Here is a 21,399-nt window from a genome sequence, read left to right as displayed (position 1 = left end):
AAGCACCTTATGCCCTGGTTTGAGTCACTATATATTATAAATACCTTTTGGCCTTAGCTTTATAGTTCTCTGTAGGTTTTGTCTTACTTATTCCTAGAGACTTTTGCTGCTGCTAAGTCGCTCTAGTCATGTCCGACTCTGTGCGACCCCATAGACAGCAGCCCACCAGGCTCCCATCCCTGGGATTCTCCAGGCAAGAACACTGGAGTGGGTTGCCATTTCCTTCTCAGAGACTTTTAAGGTATGTGGAAATCAAACTAGAGTCATTTTATTCCCTGACTTTGTCTAGGACTCAGATTACTGTAGAGAGAAGAATATATCTGTAGCAAAATATAAATAATAAACTAAGTATAGTGAAAAGTCTTTATTGTGTCTTGAGCTTGATGATATTTTGGTTTGTTCAGTACTACAAAACATGCACTAAGATGTGGTCATGGTGCCACAAAACCCATGTAGATGTGAACTTTCCCAGAAGTGACGGCATCTTTTGTAAGGCAACATTTCACCAGTGACATTTTGGTGTCAGTGAATCAACATTTCCAATATTGATCTCTATTTGAAGAAATCCTGCCTTTTGGAACTGGTCCCTCTAGTAATGCTATTTAAGTCATTACAGGATAATACTTCTTAATCATCTTCAATTTAGTTGGAAAATGAAAAGGATTGTCTATTCAATTTATGTCCTCCCTAATGGGGTTATCTAGATAGCTGTTTATTTGGGCGGTTGAAACAATTTTATTACTGATATTTCTTTTCAGACCATTTTAACCTGTAAAGTTAAATATAAAAAGTTGTATTTCTGATTATATTTAATCCAGATAAATCTAACTCTACCTCTATTTGTTTTTAATTATTTAACTTTATTTTCTTTGGTGGTGGTGTGCTCATATAGGCATGTAGTACAAATATGAAGCCAATATTACATCTCTTTCTATGGACTATTGTAAGAGTATATAGTAAGATAATAGTTTCAATGGAATACTTTAGGTCCTTAAAAAATAACTCAGCCCCTAAAAGAGCAGGAGAAATATAGATAATATACTAATTTATCTAGTAAGGTAAGACATTACGTAAAATAAATGTAGTCAAAACAATAAAATGTTTAGACTCATAAACTTATGTAAATATGATAGACCCTTATACATACACTAGGAATAAGAGGATTTTATGACAAGCATCATGAAACATGCAAGTAGTTCACAGGAGTATTGAGTTTGCAGCATCCCTGAAAGTTCTGAGAAGTAAAAACGTAGAACTAAGGATAGGGAGACAGGACAGGAAATTAATCAAAAATTTAAAAAGATATAATCTTGCAGCATTCTTCAATATAAATAACCTGGTATGAGTTCCAATCCCTTAAAAAACAGGGTTCTTAAAATTAATCTTACTTCCCTACCCCTAATATATTATCTAATGAGCACATGGACAAAGAACACAGATTTGAGTCATTTAACCTAGGACTTTAAGGTTTTTGCTTCATTTCTTCATGTGTTCATTCAGCAAGTGTTGATAAATTCCATATCTGAATAGGCACTGTGCTAGTTGATAGATAGGAAAGGATAAGATCATGACCACAAATGACACAGAGCTACATTATAATTTAGTAGGGAAGATACATTATGGTAAATACCCAGTTGTTTTTTTGTTTGTTTTTTTCTCTCTCTCTTTTTTTTTTTTTGTTTGTTGTTTTAAAGAAAGTGGTAAGTATACTAAGGGTGATTGGAGAGAGTGTTTTACAAATCTAGGAGGGGAAGAAATCCAATTTATTCTGTGTTCACTGAACACCTATTCTGTGTCAAACACAGTGCCAGCAGCTGTAGATGCAAAGATAAATAAAACATGATTCTTTTCTTATACGAGTTCTTAGTTTATCAGGCTTACCTCCTCCTGGGGTGCAGAGAGTGTCAGGAAAGAATTTCTGGAAGAAGTGACATTTTAAGTTGCATCTTAAAGTATAGGTAAACTTTTGACATGGGGAAGAAGGATAGAGCTTTCCAGGAAGAGGCAGAAGCAAGAACATAGCAGCATCTGTGATCCCTTTTTCTGGAATTATTTTTATTCTTCTGAAAGCTTGGTATGAGAATGACAGAAGGCATAACTTTGTGACATATGCTATATAACACCTTGTTTTTAAAGCACAAAAGATAAGTGTTTTTAGAAAACTATATTCTTTTGAAAACATTTTTTAGTATTTTTATTAATATTAGCACCATTTATATTATCGGCACTGTTGACTGAATTGATCTTACTTTATTTCTGTATCTTGGAACCCCCCCACCTTTCTCCAGAATGGCTTGCAGTCTAAGTAACATGTGTTTTAAACCTCACTGCAGTATGGCTTGCAGGTGGTTTTGAAATACTACATTTCTTAAATATTAGTTGGTCATGGATAGGGTCTATCTAGATATTATGTAATTGCTCTCATCTATTTTTAACCTTCATATGAAATAATCAATTCTTGAATTACTTAGGTGGATTTTTATTTGGATGTGCAAATCAAGAGCAATGTTATTGTGTCTAATTAAGGGTCAAGTCTTTATAAGGAGTTTATAGTAAAGTCTCTATTGAGAAAAGCAAGGGAACCAGTATAAACAGAGGAAGTGGAAAACAATCCAAGAGAAAAGAGAATTATGTTTATAGAAGTGGTCATTTCTCCATTACTGCTATGATCTGAATGTTTCTCTCTCCCTAAACTCATGAGTTGATATCCTAATGCCAAAGGTGATGATATAAGGACACGGGGCCTTTGGGAGGTGATTAGGCCAGGAGAGTGCAGCTCTCAGGGCTCTCAAAATTTGTGATCTTAGAAGCTAGACTCTACAAAAGAATCTGCTAATTTTTGATGAATGGTCAAGCATTATTAAACAGAATATCTTAGTCTGTTTGGACTACTATAACAAAATTAACCAGACTGGGTGTCTTGTAAACAGATACTTACTTCTCACAATTCTGAAGGCTGGAAGTTCAAGCCCAATGTTACAGCTGACCAGTTGAGTTCCTTTTTCCAGGTCCCAGACTTCTTACATTCTCACATGGTTGAAAGAGTGAACTATCACCCTGTGGTCTCTTGTATAATAACTCTAATCTCATTCATGAGGACTCCATGTTAATGATCTAATCACCTCCCAAATGCCTCATATTTTCATATCATCACCTTGGGATTAGGTTTCAACATATGACTTGTGGGAAGGGGAGGGGGGCACAGACATACAGACCATAGCATGGAGCCATTCTAGAATTTAACAAAGAAATTTCAAGAATATGTAGATTTTTTTGGTCTAGTAATGCAAAAAATGCCATTGATAATTTGATAGGATATTGCATTGAATCTGCAGATTGTTTTGGGCAGTGTAGTCATTTTGATAATATTGATTCCTTAAATCCAAGAACATAATATAGCTTTCCATCTGCTTATGTCATACTCAATTTCTTTCACCAGGGTCTAATAGTTTTCAGAGTACAGGTCTTTCGCTTTCTTGTGTGTGTCAGTTGCTCAGTCATGTCCGACTCTTTGCCACCCCATGGCCTGAAGCCCACCAGGCTCCTTTGTCTGTGGGATTCTCCAGGCAAGAATACTGGAGTGGGTTGCTATTTCCTTAGGTAGGTTTATTCCTTGGTATTTTATTCTTTTTGATATGACAGTGAATAGGATTGTTTCCTTAATTTCTCTTTATGATCTTTCATTGTTAGCGTATAGAAATGCAAGAGATATCTTTTTATTAATTTTGTGTCCTACAGCTTTACCAAATTCATTGATGAGCTCTAATAGCATTCTGTGTGTATAGTGTCATATTTGTATGAAGACACAGTTCAGCTCAGTCACTCAGTCATGTCCAACTCTTTGTGACCCCATGAATCGCAGCATGCCAGGCCTCCCTGTCCATCACCGACGCCTGGAGCCCACCCAAACCCATGTCCATTGAGTCGGTGATCCCATCCAACCATCTCATCCTCTGTCGTCCCCTTCTCCCCCTGCCCTCAATCTTTCCCATCATCAGGGTCTTTTCCAGTGAGTCAGCTCTTTGCATCAGGTGGCCAAAATATTGGAGTTTCACCTTCAACATCAGTCCTTCCAATGAACACCCAGGACTGATCTCCTTTAGGATGGACTGGTTGGATCTCTTTGCAGTCCAAGGGACTCTCAAGAGTCTTCTCCAATACCACAGTTCAAAAGCATCAATTCTTCAGTGCTCAGCTTTCTTTATAGTCCAACTCTCACATCCATACATGATCACTGGAAAAAACCATAGCCTTGACTAGACGGACCTTTGTTCACAAAGTAATGTCTCTGCTTTTTAATATGATGTCTAGGTTAGTCATAACTTCCCTTCCAAGGAATAAACGTCTTTTAATTTCATGGCTGCAATCACCATCTGCAGTGATTTTGGAGCCCAGAAAACACAAAAGACCTCAAATAGTCAAAGGAAATTTGAGAAAGACAAATGGAACTGGAGGAATCATGCTCCCTGACTTCAGACTAGACTGTAAAGCTACAGTAAAAAAAAAAAAATGATACTGGCACAAAGATAGATTTATAGATCAATGTAACAAGACAGAAAGCCCAGACATGAACTCATACACCTATGATCAATTAATCTACGACAAAGGAGATGGGGTATACAATGGAGACAAGACAGCCTCTTCAATAAGTAGCACTGGGAAAAACTAGAGAGCTATATGTAAACAAACAAAATTAGAACATTCTCTAACACCATACACAAATGTTAAACTCAAAATGGATTAAAGACCTAAATGTAATACCAGATACTATAAAACTCTTAGAGGAAAACATAGGAAGAATGCACTTTGCCATAAATCACAGCATATATCTTTTTGGATCCACCTCTTAGGTAGTGGAAATAAAAATAAATAGAGTCTTATTAAACTTAAGAACTTTTCCACAGCAAAGGAAACCGTAAGTGAAACAAAAAGACAACCTACAGAATAGGAGAAAATATTTGCAAATGAAGCGACCAACAAGGGCTTAAGCTCCAGAATATACAAACAGCTCATACAGGTCAATATCATAAAAACAAACAACCCAATCCAAAAAATAGGCAGAAGATCTAAATAGACATTTTTTTTCCCCAAAGAAGACATACAGAGATGGCCAAGAAGCACATGTAAAGGTGCTCAACATTCCTAAGTATTAGAGAAATGCAAATTGAAACTACAGTGGAGTATCACTTCACAGAGGTCAGAATGGTCATCATCAAAATGTCTACAAAGAGCAAATGTTGGAATGGGTATGGAGAAAAGGGAACCCTATTCTGTGGGTGGCAATGTCAATTGGTATATCCCATATGGAGAATAGTATGGTGGGTCCTTAAAAAAAAAATAGAGCCACCATATGATTCAGCAATCCCACTCCTGGGCATATATCCAGAGAACACTATGATTTGAAAAGAAATATGCACTCCAAAGTTCATTGCAGCATTATTTATAATATCCAAGACATGGAAGTAACCTAAAATGTCCATCAAAGAGGAATGGATAAAAAATGTGATATGTATATACAATGGAATATTACTCAGCCATTAAAAAGACTGAAATAGTGCCATTTGATACAATATAGATGGATCTAGGGGTTGTGATATACTGAGTAAAATTAGAAAAAGACAAATATCATATGCTATCAGCTACATGTGAAATCTAAAAAATGATACAAATGAGCTTATATACAGAACATGCACACAACACTGTAAATCAGTTATACTCCTATATAAATTAAAAGAACATGTCAGTTTCTCATTTTTACAAGTGAGAGCACTGAGATCAAAGCTTCACAAAGTTATATATGTGTGTATATTTATTATACTATATATATGTAATTGAAATAGGAAATGGCAACCCACTTCAGTATTCTTGGCTGGAAAATTCCTTGAGCAGAGGAGCCTGATGAGTTACAGTCCATGGGGTCACAAAGGGTAGAACACAACTTAGCGACTGAGCATGAGCACATATGTAATAAACACACACATATATACACATTAGCGGCAAAGCTGGGGTGAGAAATGAGGGTCTTGTCTGGAATTCTGACCCCTTTGTTTCTCCCTCTGGTGCTGCTTTCCATCCCAGCAGAGAAGTCATCACAATACTCATTTTCTAAAAAGAGTTGTCAGAAAATTACAAAGAATGAGAATTTTCAAAGAAAAATATAGGAGAGCAGTACCATTTTAACCTTGTCAAGTTACTGAAAGAGGAAGAAAGAATATTTACATTTCAAAATAAATGTTAATTGTGTTAAGAAGGATGTGATAGAATGGGAGTAGGGAGGTCATTTACTTTTTCAAAACATAGATGGACTGTATTGAACTTTTCACTTTTTTACCATATCAGAGTTTATTGGTGTGTAATTACAGGTCCCTGCCAGATTCTTTCGATTAGTATTTTCTGTTCTAATATGAGTTGATCCTGTTGTATAGAGGGTGTCTCTGGCAAACAGGAGTTACAGGAGAAGATAGATTTTTAAGTCACCTTTAAAAGGTGACTTTTAAAGCAAAGTGATACCGATCTCAGTTTATTTCTCTTGCTGTTTTAGCTGTTATCATTTTCATTTAAAAACTACAAAAACATGAACTTTAACTAGATTTATGTACTAAAGCCACCCCTAGCCAATTTAGGTCTTTGATAATTTTCTTTAGCAGTACCAAAATACAAAGGCACTTTTACATGGGCACATAACATCTTATGTTATGAAGATTTAACAGTATAATTATTGAAATTCTCTTACTTCCTATCATGTTTATATGGCTTAACACAACTGTCTTATTTAAAGCAAGAATTCTAATGGGCCGAGTTGTTTTGGAGAGAAAAAACAGTTTGGTGTTGAAGATTATTGCTGAATCATTGTTTCATTTTATGTCTGTGGTGTCAGCAAGTACCATGGTAATAAGATCTTTAAAATATTTCTAGGTAAGGGTATAGTGACTGCTTTCTCAATCTAAGCATGCCGGGGCATTTCGCAATGTATTTATCACACATGAACGACTGCTTAAAGTATTAACAGTCACTGCAACGTGTGGCTGTGCCTATGTTACCTCTTTTTAACTGTTCCCCAAGTGTCTGAACCTGGTATAAATGTTCTGCTTGAAATCTGCACGGTCACGTTTATACCTCCTTTCTTTATAATTCAGCATTGCAGAGCAGAGAGATTCATGGTTCCGTTTCAAGGGATGACTGTTTTGTTATAATGTTCAAATAATGGTCTGCTAAAGATATTCTTGTAAAAGAAAAAGAGGTTCACTCTCCCACTATCAAGGTCATTACTAAACTCTGCCTTCAGTTTCAAAGCACAGAGATGCCATCTAGCAGCCACCCTCAGGAATTTCCTACACAGAAATAGTCCTTTCTCTTCAATCATTCAATTCTTACAAGCTTTAGGTTTTTCTTTATTTATTGAATGAATGATGATTTGGCACATTGCCTGTAGTTCAGATACTCCATTACAAGCGAAATTATTTGATAGCTCTTAAAATAGGCAAAGTGATACACCCATGAGTTTTTCTAAATGGAACTGGAAAGTTGTTATTAAGATTTTAATTAAGAAAACATAATTCTCATGATTTTTTGAGAGGAAAATTGATAATCTGTCTATGTAAAATACAAATAATTGATTAATATTGAATTGCCTTCCTTTGCTGAAAGAAAATACTAATCTTACCAATTTTCTGGTATTTTAAATGAGGGAAAAGAAAGTAAATGCATGCTAAAAGTAAGTTCATCCTATAAATATAAATGTTTTGATTTTTAAAATTTAAATATAAAATTGACTTTCAAGTAATTTATCTTACCATAAGATGGTGATACCTAAGCACTTCATAAAGTCATATATGATCTGGAAGTTTCAATCTCAGGAAGAATGATCATAAACATAAATATAATATAGTCTTCTATGAAACGGAATTGGTACTATTGTTGGAAGGCCTTTTTGTTCCAGATAAATTAATATATAATAAGCATGCGCTAAAATTTAGTTATCCAATATTCGATATATATGATAACCCTCTACCTAAAAAAAGTCTATTCCATTTTAATAGCTTTCCTATTTTGCCAGTTTGTGTGTATCCATGCATGATTTATATATAGTATAAATGTAAAATGTAATAATAGAGAAGAATACTTAAATGGATTTATTTAAAAATATGATTTTGAAATATATCAGCCCTGACAGGTTAATATATAAAAAAATTAGCTATTTAGAATTTTTGTATATTTGTTTCATTACTTAATTATTATTTATTTATCCACAAACTGGTCTTGTGTGCTATTGTATTATTAGAATTTAATTTCAATTTTACCAAACAATTTGCATTATGGATGCTTATTTTATTATCTAAAATATATAGTTAGTAAAAAAGTAAAATTTGATATAATTTCTATTTCATAACCTAACTGACAACCATTCTGAGAATTCAGTGGTACCATCTGTGATTTTGGGGAGGAGAGATGATATAGTTTGGTGATTCTTAATAGTTTGATAAAACATAACATGTTCACTTTTTTAAAGTAAAATGTGTCTACTGTCCAAAGACTTTACAACATTAAAATCACTTCCTATGAGCATTTTAATATTCTCTATATTGTCATAAATGGTGTAGAACAAATACCCATCTGGTGTTCTTTGCACTGTATTGCAGTATCTAGAAGCTGGAAAGGACAGTTTGAAAAGTTAATATATGCCTTTTCTTTCCTAGATTTCTCAGCTCTGTTGTATCAAACAATCAGAATTAAGTCTGAAGGAAAGTTTTCTGTTGTTGAATACATGGAAATAAACTTATCAATACTAGAAGATCATGTTGACTAAAAATGGGTCATTTTCTTGAAGGATTTATCTCAGTATTTATCAGAAGCTCTTCTTTATATATTTTTAATTTGGGGAAGAATGGGGTACAGAAATGAAGATATTTATGCATTAAAGATATCATAAAAATCAAATGAACATGCAGTTGTTAGTAAAACTCTGCATTATGAAGTCATTTTCAAGAATTAGAAAGTTTACTTTGTCTAGTGATTTTTTTATGTAATAACTCAGTAATTAGCTTTGCTTTTTAAAAATTTACCAATAATATTCTAAATGAACTATATAACAGAATGTATTCAGAGCTGTAATGAACATAATATATTGAGAGTGGCAAAGTAATGTGTTACCATAAATCCAGAGAAAAAAGTGGAAAAAAAATTTAAAAATATAAAAGCAAAATCAGCACTTTGTACCTGGATGTAAAATGCTTTAAAGCTATACCTTAGTGTATAGAATATTCCATTAAGATCATTAAGACAATACACTGCCTGAAAATTTCACAGTGTCAATATCAGCATAACCATAGCTTTAAAAGAAAATTATTTTATTCTCATCAGGTCTTTAAATATGAAAAGTGTGCAGAAATAATTACAAGTATGTATGACACGATTCTAAATTTTCACTATGTACTGATTTAGGCCTAGAAATATTCAGTCAACCACAATATTAGGCTATGCTTAGTTCTTAGTTCTATTCAATTGTGAAAAGAAACAATTTCTTTTCACTACAAGTTTATTTTAAAATAACTTTACTATATTCAAAAATATACCTTTGTAACATCACATCATTTTCCCTATTGTGTCAAATTATTCTTAACCAGTTAAATAAAATAGTTTCTGAAATTGTATTTCCTTACTCTTTTTACTAGATGCCTTATATCTTATTCCAGATAATTACAATTTTGTTAGAATGCTGATGCTGTCAAATTATCCCACTTTATCCTCAACACTTTTCTTTTATACTGCTGAAAATATTTCTCCATATTGTCTGACTTTTGATCAAAAGAGGTTAGCGTTCACTTTAATTGCCAGTACTGGATAATTTTCAGAGTTCAACAGCTCTGAGAGGACACATCCTTCCTATTCCCCTCCTTAGTTTCAAAGGTTTCTCACTTCCTGTTTCTTAACACCGGTAATCAGAACTTCCTCAGAGCTCTCTAATTTCCTTAATGAAAAGAAAGAAACAAACACAAGCCCCTTTGCCCGGTGCCTCTCAGCCACGGCAGAGAGGAGAGCTCTGCTGCTCTGCCGCGCCTGTTACAAGCAGCATCCCAAATGTTTTGGACACAAACCGCAGCATGTCTGCTATGGGAGTATTATTGACCAGAATCAGCTGGAAAACGCTTCTTTCCTTTCAACAAAGAAACGGTCCACATCTCCTAAACATGATTACAAACTGCATTATTTTAACTGCTAACTCCTTTGCATTACACGTCAGAAGAGAACGTTAAGCTCTTGGATATCACATAAGCTAAATTCTCCGGAGAGCCGCATTGCCCGCTGCCCGTCCACGTTATATTCGCTCCTGGTCCCTCCCCCCTCTCTCCAGGACTCTACCGTGAGGAGCTATTCCTCCGGGAGTTCACCTTGTTATCTTCCAAGCCGCGGGGATACGCCAGGCATCACAGGATTGCTAGAAAAGCTGTCTTTAATGTTTCTTTTCTTTTCTTTTTTTTTTTTTTTGCATAATTAAGTGCATTTTTGGCCGGTCTGTTACATATTGCACATTTATTTCAAACAAGAGTTAAAATATTGCCCGTACCTTGGAAGGATCTAATCCAGCAAGCAAAGACAGCAGCAGCAGATTGAGTAGGTTGGACGTCGCCTGCATTCTGATCTGCGTTTTTGCCCCCTCTTTACTCTCTTATGTAGCCACTCCACTCTCACTGCAGAGACCCTTCCTTCGTCAGTTGCACTTTCCGCCTGCCAGTCAGAGCAGCGTGGAGGCAGAGGCAGTGGCAGGCGCGGCAGCAGTGGCCACAGCAGCGACAGCAGCGGCAGCCGCCCTGGGGGGCGATCATTCCGCAGGCATTCTCGGAGCGGGGAGTCCGGGAGCGCTCGGGCTGGGTTGAGCCGCAGTGGGCGCTGACCGAGGTGCTGAAGCGCCTTCAAGCCTCACGCCCCAGTTTACCCTCTCTCCCGCGGCTATCTAGCCAGCCCACCTCAAAAGTTTTGACCCAAGAAAAAGATAAAGGGAGCAACTGCTGAGAGAGGTGTGGAGACCTGGACAACGGATATGACATCACTCCAGCTCCTGGGGGCTTGGGGAGATATTTTGCGAGGAATTTGTTAACCAAACAAGGATCGACTCTCCTGTTCCAGTTCAGCATTTGCTGGCATCTTCATCTGCAGAGAAGTAGTCAGCTAGATAAAGGATTATGAAACAAGTAGTGCCTGAAATCGTCTCCTGTCATTTACAGAGGACCTGATACCATATTTAGTGCTTTAAAGAAAGTTTGCAATGCAGACTATCAATGTGTATTTTCTTCTCAAAGCATGCAGTCTGTAGCTATTATATATGCACTGTCATTTTAATTAGTCTATTGAAATAGTATATTTGGTTAGGAATTCATGTGTTTTTAATCTATCTAGGGCTTTTGATCATCTGAAAATGATCAAAATAAACAAATGAAGAGGCTTTGTTTTTTTAACTTGTAAATGAGATATTCCACTAGTGACCCTATACGCCTGAAATTTTGGCCCCTCATACAGTCATTCCCAGAAAAATAATATCCTTGTCAATCTGATTGTGTTTATGCCTGAGGTATAATTCAGTGATGGATGGACAGTGGGATGGTAAAAGCATTATTTCTAAGCTTCCAAATACTTGTTTTCTAGAGCAAAGAGGCAGACTAGCTGCTTCACAGGAGCAGAGAGAGAGAAAATGACAAACTAACTCTCTCATATACCCTGAGCCATTTAACTGTACTCAAAAAGCTTTGTTTTTGTAGCTGTGAAAAGTAAGTGTTTTCCATAAGATAAAAAGATGGGGAAGAGTTGACAACAACTCTCTCATACAATTGTGCCTTTAATATGACTTGAGTTATGTTTTCTGTTGATTTTTCTAGAAGTTATATTTCCTAAGAATTACAGTATGTGAACTGGAAATATGAGCATTTATTCTACATTAAAGAGTGGATAAATTGTTTAAGACGTCAGACACATACTATGTATAAAATCTCTACAGACTTTTACTGAAGACTTCTTTAATTAGAGAAATCTCTATTAGGATTCAAATACTTTTCAAAGTTATAATACCTAAGGATTTGCATCATATTACACCTGTTTTTATCCTGATATTGTGAATATGTATGCATGTATGTATGATACCTTGAGGCTTTTTTTTCTATGAAAAGTAATAAGAAAAATAAATTTGAAAATTTCTTCTGAAGAGATGTATTTTAAAAAAAGAGGTTGCAGAATAACAAAAAGGAAGTGGAATTATTCGAGGGTTTTTAGTTCAACAATAACCCTGACAATCAACCACAGTTTGAAATTTCCATTATTTCCTAGCCTAAACAGAAAACAGAACTTTTCTATGGAGGTAATAGATAAAAATTCAGAGTTATGTCTGACAGTCTTTGGAATAACTTTCTAAAGCATGTTTAAGGCTGTTTTTCTCTTTTTACATTTGTTTCTTTATCCATCTATCAAAGGTAAATCAGTCTAGAGTATTTTTCAGTGACCCATACAATAACAATTGTTGGAAATTTTATTCTGCACCCATTTGGAACCTTTCAAATCATTGCACAATTTAAAAATGAGCTTTTAGAGGTACAGTAGCTTGGTGGTTATAATAATGCATTTTTATTACCTGTACTTAATGCAACATGTTTGTTTGATTATTTGTTGTTACACGTGCTTTTCTCTCTTCTCAAAATATCTTCTACAGATTTTTTCAATCTTCACCTCTCAGTAGTCAGTGCAGCATGATTATTTTGAGTACAGGAAGCTGTATTTAACAGGCACACAAAATATGAAAACCATCATGTCAATTTTTATCACCTCAAGATCAACTGTTCTTCTTTTAATGACATCAATGTTTTCTTCTAGGAATAAAAATTATTCTGATCTCTTATATGGTTCACAATATTAATGACTATACAAAAACTCCTACATAAGCACATTTTTTCCTTTCAACTCTATTTCCCTTCATTTCATGGTACTGGAATTTCATTTGTAACAAGCAGTTAATAAGACAAATTCTATGAAAACATGATACAAGATGGTAATATTTTAATATCTGAAGTAAACAATGGATGATAATTGTATTACAGATGAAAACAGATGATTTTAGCATATATAAAATATACCTTCTATAAGAGAAGCTTATTCCTTTCTAGAGAACACTCAAGGTTATTAATAAACCAAAAATTATTGGACATGCCACTGAAAAGCAAAAGCTGTAGCTAAATGTAAGCAATAGTCTACTACTACTTCTGTCTTTAAAAATTACACAAATAAAACTGCACATTTTTCTAAAACATAACTCTGTTGTTTTTGTTAGTCATTTGTTTTGTAGTAAAGCTTTCTTATATTTCCATAAGTCAGTTTGACAATATTGTAGGCCACATCATATGTACATAGCAATTCATACAGCATTCCTCCTTTTAAGAAAGTCCACGAAACTCCTTATATATTGTGTCCTACATGAGAAAATATTTGATATTTATGTATCTAATTGAAGTTAATCTTCTATATTTACAACGGGTATAAAATTTCTTTGAAATTTATAAAGTGCTTTAAAATTTTTTAGCCAGTATTACCTACAGGACTTCCCTAGTGGCTCATATAGTAAAAAATTCAGCTGCAATGCAGGAGACCTGGGTTTGATCCCTGGTTCAGGAAGATCTCCTGGAGAAGGGAATGTCTACCCACTCCAGTATTCTTGCCTGGAGAGTTCCATGGACAGAGGAGCCTGGTGGGCTACAGTCTATACGGTCACAAAGAGTCAGACACCACTGAACAACTAACACTTTCACTTTCATCTACAAAGTCACACCTAAAAATAAGTTTATATTGTTCATGTACACATGCAGAATAAAGAATAAAACTTTAAAAAAATGTATGTCCAATGTTACATATGTAAGTTCTTAATAATATGGATTATATTGTTAGCTATTTTATGTGTTAGTCTTCTTTTGATAAGAAACTTGTATGACACGCTTCTTTCATATATGTTTATACTGTTTCAGCATTCCAGAGATGTTTTATTATGCTAAGAAATGCTGTTTCCTACTTTGATTTTTATCTGTCATTTAAAATGGATAAACATAGTTATTTTAGAAAAACAGTTTTAAAAAGGGTTATCCTACAATAATCCTGTAGTTATATAAACCCTTGAGAAAAATTTCACCTTTCATTATATAAATGAAAACAGTCTTTGATTCATTTCCTAAGGTCCTTGACCTATCAGAGTACTGTCACATTTTTATGTTTTGCTTTCTTCTCTTTTATCCTCTTGAGGTACCTTTCACTTGCTTGCTTTTAAGTCTTTTCCATCTAGATCCCCTACCCGTCCTAACCAGTCTATCAAAATAGTACCTTAATTATTCTCCACTTATTATTTACTATATTAATATTTACTGTCTGTCCCTTTTATTGTTGCTTCTTCCACAAGGAAGGGTTCTGCTCTAAATCTGTCAGCTAGAGTAGATCCTGGGGCCTGGTAGCCACTTAATCATTAATGGTTTAGTGAATTAGTGAATTTCCAGCCCTAATTCCTCCGTGCATAATATTTATATAGTCAAGATTTGCTGGATGTCACTAACTTAATTTCTTACAGGAACTTCAAACTCAGTGAGTCAAACCTAAATTTTCCCTCAATCATATTAATTTTTAGCACATTTTTCTTCCCATTTCAGAGCAAGAAGAATGGACGTCACACTTGATTCCTCCCTCATCTTTATCCCTGCATTCAATCCATCAAAAATGCTGTCAAATTTTCTCCATAATATCTCTTAAGTCCTTCCTACTTCTCCATGTATACTTAGGTCAAGATTTTATTTTATATGATCTGAATTATCACAGTGATTTCTTTCCCTTGCTTTACCGTAAGTATTTCTTTCTCTTTTACTGTTTGTTTTTTTTTAAATCTATACAGTAGTGGTTGAGAGGGTTCCTTTCTCTCACTCCAAGTAGCTCTGCACATTAAGAATCAAGTCTCCTCCAGTCATTCTGTGACCTTAGTTTATCTTCCGTCCTGTGTGGCAGAGGAAAAGGTTGGTTCAGGTCTTTCTCTTTTAAGGCACATCATTTCTTCTCTCATCTCACTAGCCAGAATTTAGCCACATGGCCATAGTTCTCTGAAGAAATCTGGATTTTCAGTCTTTCTTCTGGGAAGCCATGAATTAAAGACTGGACATTCTGTTATTAGTTCTGGAGATTGGAAGTCCAGATTTGGTGTCAGGTGAGGGTCTGCTCCCTGGTCATCATACAAATGACCATCTTCTTGTGTCTGCCAAATGATCCTTGTTAAGCAAGGACTCAACTCTGTGACAGGTATTGTCTGTCTTCTACTTCAATCTGCAATTTATTATCCATACAACACCTGAGATGGTTGATTTAAAGACTAATTTGGCCTTGCTGTTTCTCAGATTAAAGGCCTTCAACATCTCCCTATCTTCTATACAATCAAATGTGAGCTTCTTAAAATGACTAATCCAGGTCCCTGCATAATATGGTCTTTTGCCTTTTCTCCAGTCTTATCTAACCATTGTCCCCCAATAATTGAGTAAAATTTAATTCTTGTAGTTCCCTTAACATTCTTCCTCTCTTAAAGAGGACAGAGAAGATCATTAAACATCTTTAATGGCATTTCTTTTGCCTAAACCATTCTTACAGAGGTGTTAGTATCTTGATTTCTCAACCCAAAATAAGGAGAGGGGCAGGGTAGTAACTTGGTGATTGAACCTGAAATTCCAATTTGTGTTACCTTAGCCCCATGAGGCTATTAGAAGGTCTGCTAAGTTTCTCAGTCTCCATGTAGACTCTTCTGAAGGTGGCAGATACTTTGAATGAAAATGTAGTCATTTTCATTAAGAGAGAGGAGTGATGAGTCATCTCGAAGCTAGTCTTGGCAAGATATTAAAAATGGCTCACTCACATGGTTGCAGTTGTGCTGGCTGGGAGTCCATTGCTCAGGTGGGGTTGCTGGCTAGATCACCTCCCTGTCTTCACTTTATGTGGCTTGCATTTCTTACTGCATGGTAGCTAGGTTCTGAGAGAGCATCCCAAGAACTAGTATTCTTGAAGACCTGGGCATGAAGTACAAAGATTCTTATGACCTAGACTCAGAAGCTCCACAGTTACATTTGAAACATCGTTTTCTTAAGCAACTAACTAAAGCCAACCCAGATGCAAGGGAAGGTAACTAGTCTCCATCTCCCAGTGTAAATCATAATATGTGCATATAGGGAGTAAAGAAGTCGAGGGAAGCTGTACTTTAAAATATATTTATAAAGGGGTTATTTTGCACACTCATTCAAAATCCTCATGGTGTCCCTACCGATCACAAATCTGTCTGAGGTAGGATTTTGAGAATGGAATTTGATTAGGGTATAATTTAGCAGGAGTGAAGAAAAATTCCAGTAGGAAGGAATTGAACACCAGTATTACAGAGGACTTCTGTTTCTAGTAATGTGTGACTAGATAATTTGAACCACCTCTTTCACTCTGAAGGACTGTGAGAGCAAGGGAAATATAAATACAGCTACTTGAAGGCACTGGAGGATTATTATGACAATGACAGTGTTCAGACCATGATCTGGGAGAGTAAAGAAAGAAAGAAAGCCTAGCATTTATGACTACATTTTCATTAAGAGCATCTGCCACCTTCAGAAGAGTCTACATGGAGACTGAGAAACTTAGCAGACCTTCTAACAGCCTCATGGGGCTAAGGTAACACAAACTGGAATTCCAGGTTCGATCACCAAGTTACTACCCTGCCTTTATCCTTATTTGAGGTTGAGAAATCTAGGTGCTAACACCTCTATAAATAAGGGAGAACCTCAAATAAAACAATCTTCATGAGGACTTTTATGCACAGCTTCTAACCATCCTATCTCTGACACTATATGAAGATGATACAGGATTACTTATAACAATAGACACCTGATAAATATAATCCTATTTTGGTTCTCATCTAAACCTAAATATTTGTTTTTGTCTATACTTAACGATTTCCCGGAATACTGTGCCTGCTTTGTTAGTGGATAATTATAGGATAATTGAAATTTTTATACTTGGCATACAGAGAGGTATCTGTAATAAAAAAAAATCATAAAGCAAATATATTGTGATTATTTTGGAGAAAGTGGGAAAATATTTGTTGTTTTTTTTAATCAAGTTGAATTTGAGTTAATGAAAGGATCAAAAAAACTGCAATATAATTCAAAATGTAATAATTGTGGAAAAAACTCATACTCTGTAGATACTTTAGAGAATGTGTCATTTGTATAGAAAGAATCTTTTGTATAAATGTTAGTAATAGGGAAATCAGAAAAACTGCCTAGATGTTTCTTAATAGAAAAGGAAGAAATTAGTTATTATTATCAATTTCTGAAATAAATTAAATGATTTAAATACATCAGCATAATAAGAGGATGAAAATAGAGTTTAAAACACAGATCAAGTATGATTTATATGAGTAACATATGCAATGTAATATTATCATTGTTTATAGACACCAATAAATATGAAACATATAATGTATTTTGGAAAATAACAAGCTATATTTACTATTGTAGGTACCCCTGAGAACAGAGGAAATAATAAAGATTTCAACATGATTAGTAATGTTTGATTTCTTTTACATATGTTATACATATATACAAACCATAAACAACAATAATACATTAACATATTATTGTATATTCTCTGTATTTTTTAACATTTTCAAAATTAATGTGTGAAAACAGAATTAAATTTGTATGTGTTAAGTAAAGGTGTCTGTGTGTGAAAGTCACTGAGTTATGTCTGACTCTTTGCGACCCCATGGAATATAGAGTCCATGGAATTCTCAAGGCCAGAATACTGGAGTTAGGTATCTGTTCCCTTCTCCAGGGGATCTTCCAACCCAGGAATCAAACTGGAGTCTTCTGCATTGCAGGTGGATTCTTTACAAGCTGAGCCACCAGGAGAGCCCTAAGTAAAGGTAAGTGTCAAGAATCTCAGGGCATGATCTAAGCATGATCTAATTAAATAATAACCTTGTAAAATTTTATAACCACTGATGGGAAAAGTGTATAAGAATTATCTAACTTTCACATAGGTAGACTCTCCAAACATCATACATGTCAATTTTCCATTTTGAAATAATTTTTCAAGTGTTAGATCATCCAAGATTGACAAAGCATACTACTATGCTAATAACATCATAAGCCATCATATGCACACATATACCTTAGGGAAAGAGCATCCTAAATTCTTTTTTGTATTCTGAAGACGTGTTTTCATGCTGCAGTGTGAAGGGGATGCTTCTGCTTTTCATCTCAGCCCTGAGCTTAGGAAATGGCTCTTTTGTCCAGAACCAGTTCATTTCTTTAGGCAAAGGACTATTTGGAATAGTAGGAAGGGGAAAGTGCTAGAGATCTAGTAGACTGAAGTGGCAGAAAACATGAGTGATACCTTCTGTTAATATATATTGCTAAATAGTTATTTTCCTAGTCATTGCTTTGTTTCTTTGGTGTACTCCTTGAATTTGGCTTGTGTCATTTCACTATAATGGACTGTTGCATCTAACTAAGGTTTCATCCTGCAATGGTATTGATTGGGGAAAAAAAACAAAACTGATGTTAAGAGGGAGTATTCAAAATATGTATCATGCACACCTGTTGAACATTTAGTTCCTGCTGGTTGCAGATATCCTGAGGGTTGGAGGGAAGGACAGAGGTCCAAGTGAAGGTACTAAGGCAGTGTATCTATAGACTGGCTGCAGGGAAATCCAGATATCTTTCACAGTATATACAATTACCACTTTGCTTTGTAACTAGCACTTACATTATTAAATATTAATTACTTTACCCCATTATCATGCTTTATATACTGTATACTACCAGTCAGTTTGCCATTGACCAACTGTTAGGAAAGTATAGTACAATTCAGCCATACTGCAACAAGGACTCCAAAATTTCAATTTCAAAGATGCAAGTTTGCATCATTCCATGTTTAGAAAGTAGCAAGTATAGCCTGATGTAGTACTGTGGTGCAAAGGACCAGATACATTATATTCAAATTTCCATTTTATGTCAGTGTTTCAGTCCCTGATGGGCCTTGCCTCTGTACTTGCTGCACATTACCAAAATGGATATTGATTAGTCCTGTTCACTCCCATCTCCTTGCATTTCCCTGAGGAAGGACTTTGCCAGAGAACCATGCCTGTTCCTTCTGCCTCTCATTCATTATTTCTGTGGGAGGAAGGGTGAAGTATCTGATTACTGAATTTGGGGGATATCATTGGTCATGATCATTTAAATCCTTTCCTCTCCTTTTCTTTGAAATATGCCTCACATATGAACTTAAGCACCAAAAAGATCAATCAAGAAGGAGCAGTATTCAGTCTATACATGTGCCTGTGGTTTTGTCGCTAAGTCATGTCCAACTCTTGCAACCCCATGGACTGTGCCTGCTAGGCTCCTCTGCCCATAAGATTTCCCAGGCAAGAATACTGGAGTGGGTTGCCATTTCCTTCTTCACATCTGCCTACAGAGTGTGCCAATATAATTACAGGTTTTTGCACTAATGGGACCATTTAATAGTGTTAACTTCAGTTCAGCCACTCAGTCTTGTCTGACTCTTTGTGACCCCATGAACCACAGCATGCCAGGCCTCCCTGTCCATCAACAACTCCTGGAGTTTACCCAAACCCATGTCCATTGAGGCAATGATGCCATGCAGCGATCTCATCCTCCGTCATCCACTTCTCCTCCTGCCCCCAATCTTTCCCAGTATCAGGGTCATTTCCAATGAGACAGCTCTTCGCATCACATGGCCAAAGTATTGGAGTTTCCACTTCAACATCAGTCCTTCCAATGAACACCCAGGACTGATCTCCTTTAGGATAGAGTGGTTCCATCTCCTTGCAGTCCAAGGGACTCTCAAGAGTCTTCTCCAACAACACAGTTCAAAAGCATCAATTCTTCAGCACTCAGCCTTGTTTATAGTCCAACTATCACATCCATACATGACTACTGGAAAAACCATAGCCTTGACTAGATGGACCTTTGTTGGCAAAGTAATGTCTCTGCTTTTTAATATGCTGTCTAGGTTGGTCATAACTTTCCTTCCAAGGAGTAAGCGTCTTTTAATTTCATGGTTGCAATCACCATCTGCAGTGATTTTGGAGCCCAGAAAAATAAAGTCAGCCACTGTTTCCACTGTTTTCCCATCTATCTGCCATGAAGTGATGGGACCAGATGCCATGATCTTAGTTTTCTGAATGTTGAGCTTTAAGCCAACTTTTTCACTCTCCTCTTTCACTTTCAAGAGACTCTTTATTTCTTCTTCACTTTCTGCCATAAGGATGGTGTCATCTGCATATCTGAGGTTATTGATATTTCTCCCAGCAATCTTGATTCCAGCTTGTGCTCCCTCCAGCCCAGTGTTTCTCATGATGTATTCTTCATATAAGTTGAATAAGCAGGGTGAGAATACACAGCCTTGACATACTCCTTTTCCTATTTGGAACCAGTCTGTTTTTCCATGTCCAGTTCTAACTGTTGCTTCCTGACATGCAAACAGGTTTCTCAAGAGGCAGGTCAGGTGGTCTGATATGCCCATCTCTTTCAGAATTTTCCACAGTTTATTGTGAGCCACACAGTCAAAGACTTTGGCATAGTCAATAAAGCAGAAATAGATGTTTTTCTGGAACTCTCTTGCTTTTTCTATGATCCAGTGGATGTTGGCAATTTGATCTCTGGTTCCTCTGCCTTTTCTAAAACCAGCTTGAACATTTGGAAGTTCTTGATTCACATATTGCTGAAGCCTAGCTTGGAGAATTTTGAGCACTACCTTACTAGCATGTGAGATGAGTGCAATTGTGCGGTAGTTTGAGCATTCTTTGGCATTGCCTTTCTTTGGGATTGGAATGAAAACTGACCTTTTCCAGCCGTGTGGCCACTGCTGTGTTTTCCAAATTTGCTGGCATATTGACGGTGGCACTTTTACAGCATCATCTTTCTAGAATTGAAATAGCTCAACTGGAATTCCATCACCTCCACTAGCTTTGTTCATAGGGATGCTTCCTAAGGCCCACTTGACTTCATATTCCAAGATGTCTGGCTCTAGGTGAGTGATCACACCATCTTGATTGTCTGGGTTGGGAAGATCGTTTTTGTACAGTTCTTCTGTGTATTCTTGCCACCTCTTCTTTATATCTTCTGCTTCTGTTAGGTCCAAACCATTTCTGTCCTTTATTGAGCCCATCTTTGCATGAAATGTTCCCTTGGTATCTCTAATTTTCTTGAAGAGATCCCTAGTCTTTCCCATTCGATTGTTTTCCTCTATCTCTTTGCATTGATTGCTGAGGAAGGCTTTCTTATCTCTCCTTGCTCTTCTTTGGAACTCTGCATTCAAATGGGTATATCTTTCCTTTTCTCA

At 35.9% G+C, this 21,399-nt stretch overlaps 1 protein-coding gene across 1 annotated transcript in view; it reads right to left on the bottom strand.

Moving 5' to 3' along the window:
- The window catches only part of OLFM3 (olfactomedin 3), a 203,157-nt gene extending 191,297 nt beyond the window's left edge, over positions 1-11,860 (bottom strand). The window contains exon 1 of the mRNA XM_043460505.1: positions 10,565-11,860. Within this exon, the coding sequence (XP_043316440.1) occupies positions 10,565-10,633 (69 nt within the window). The 5' untranslated portion in view covers positions 10,634-11,860. The remainder of the gene's footprint in view (positions 1-10,564) is intronic.
- Positions 11,861-21,399: the final 9,539 nt, after the last annotated feature.

Source organism: Cervus canadensis, chromosome 2 (assembly GCF_019320065.1).
Source record: "Cervus canadensis isolate Bull #8, Minnesota chromosome 2, ASM1932006v1, whole genome shotgun sequence".
Lineage (NCBI taxonomy): Eukaryota > Metazoa > Chordata > Mammalia > Artiodactyla > Cervidae > Cervus > Cervus canadensis.
Note: the sequence above shows the minus strand (reverse complement) of the source record. Positions and strands in the feature narration are given on the sequence as shown.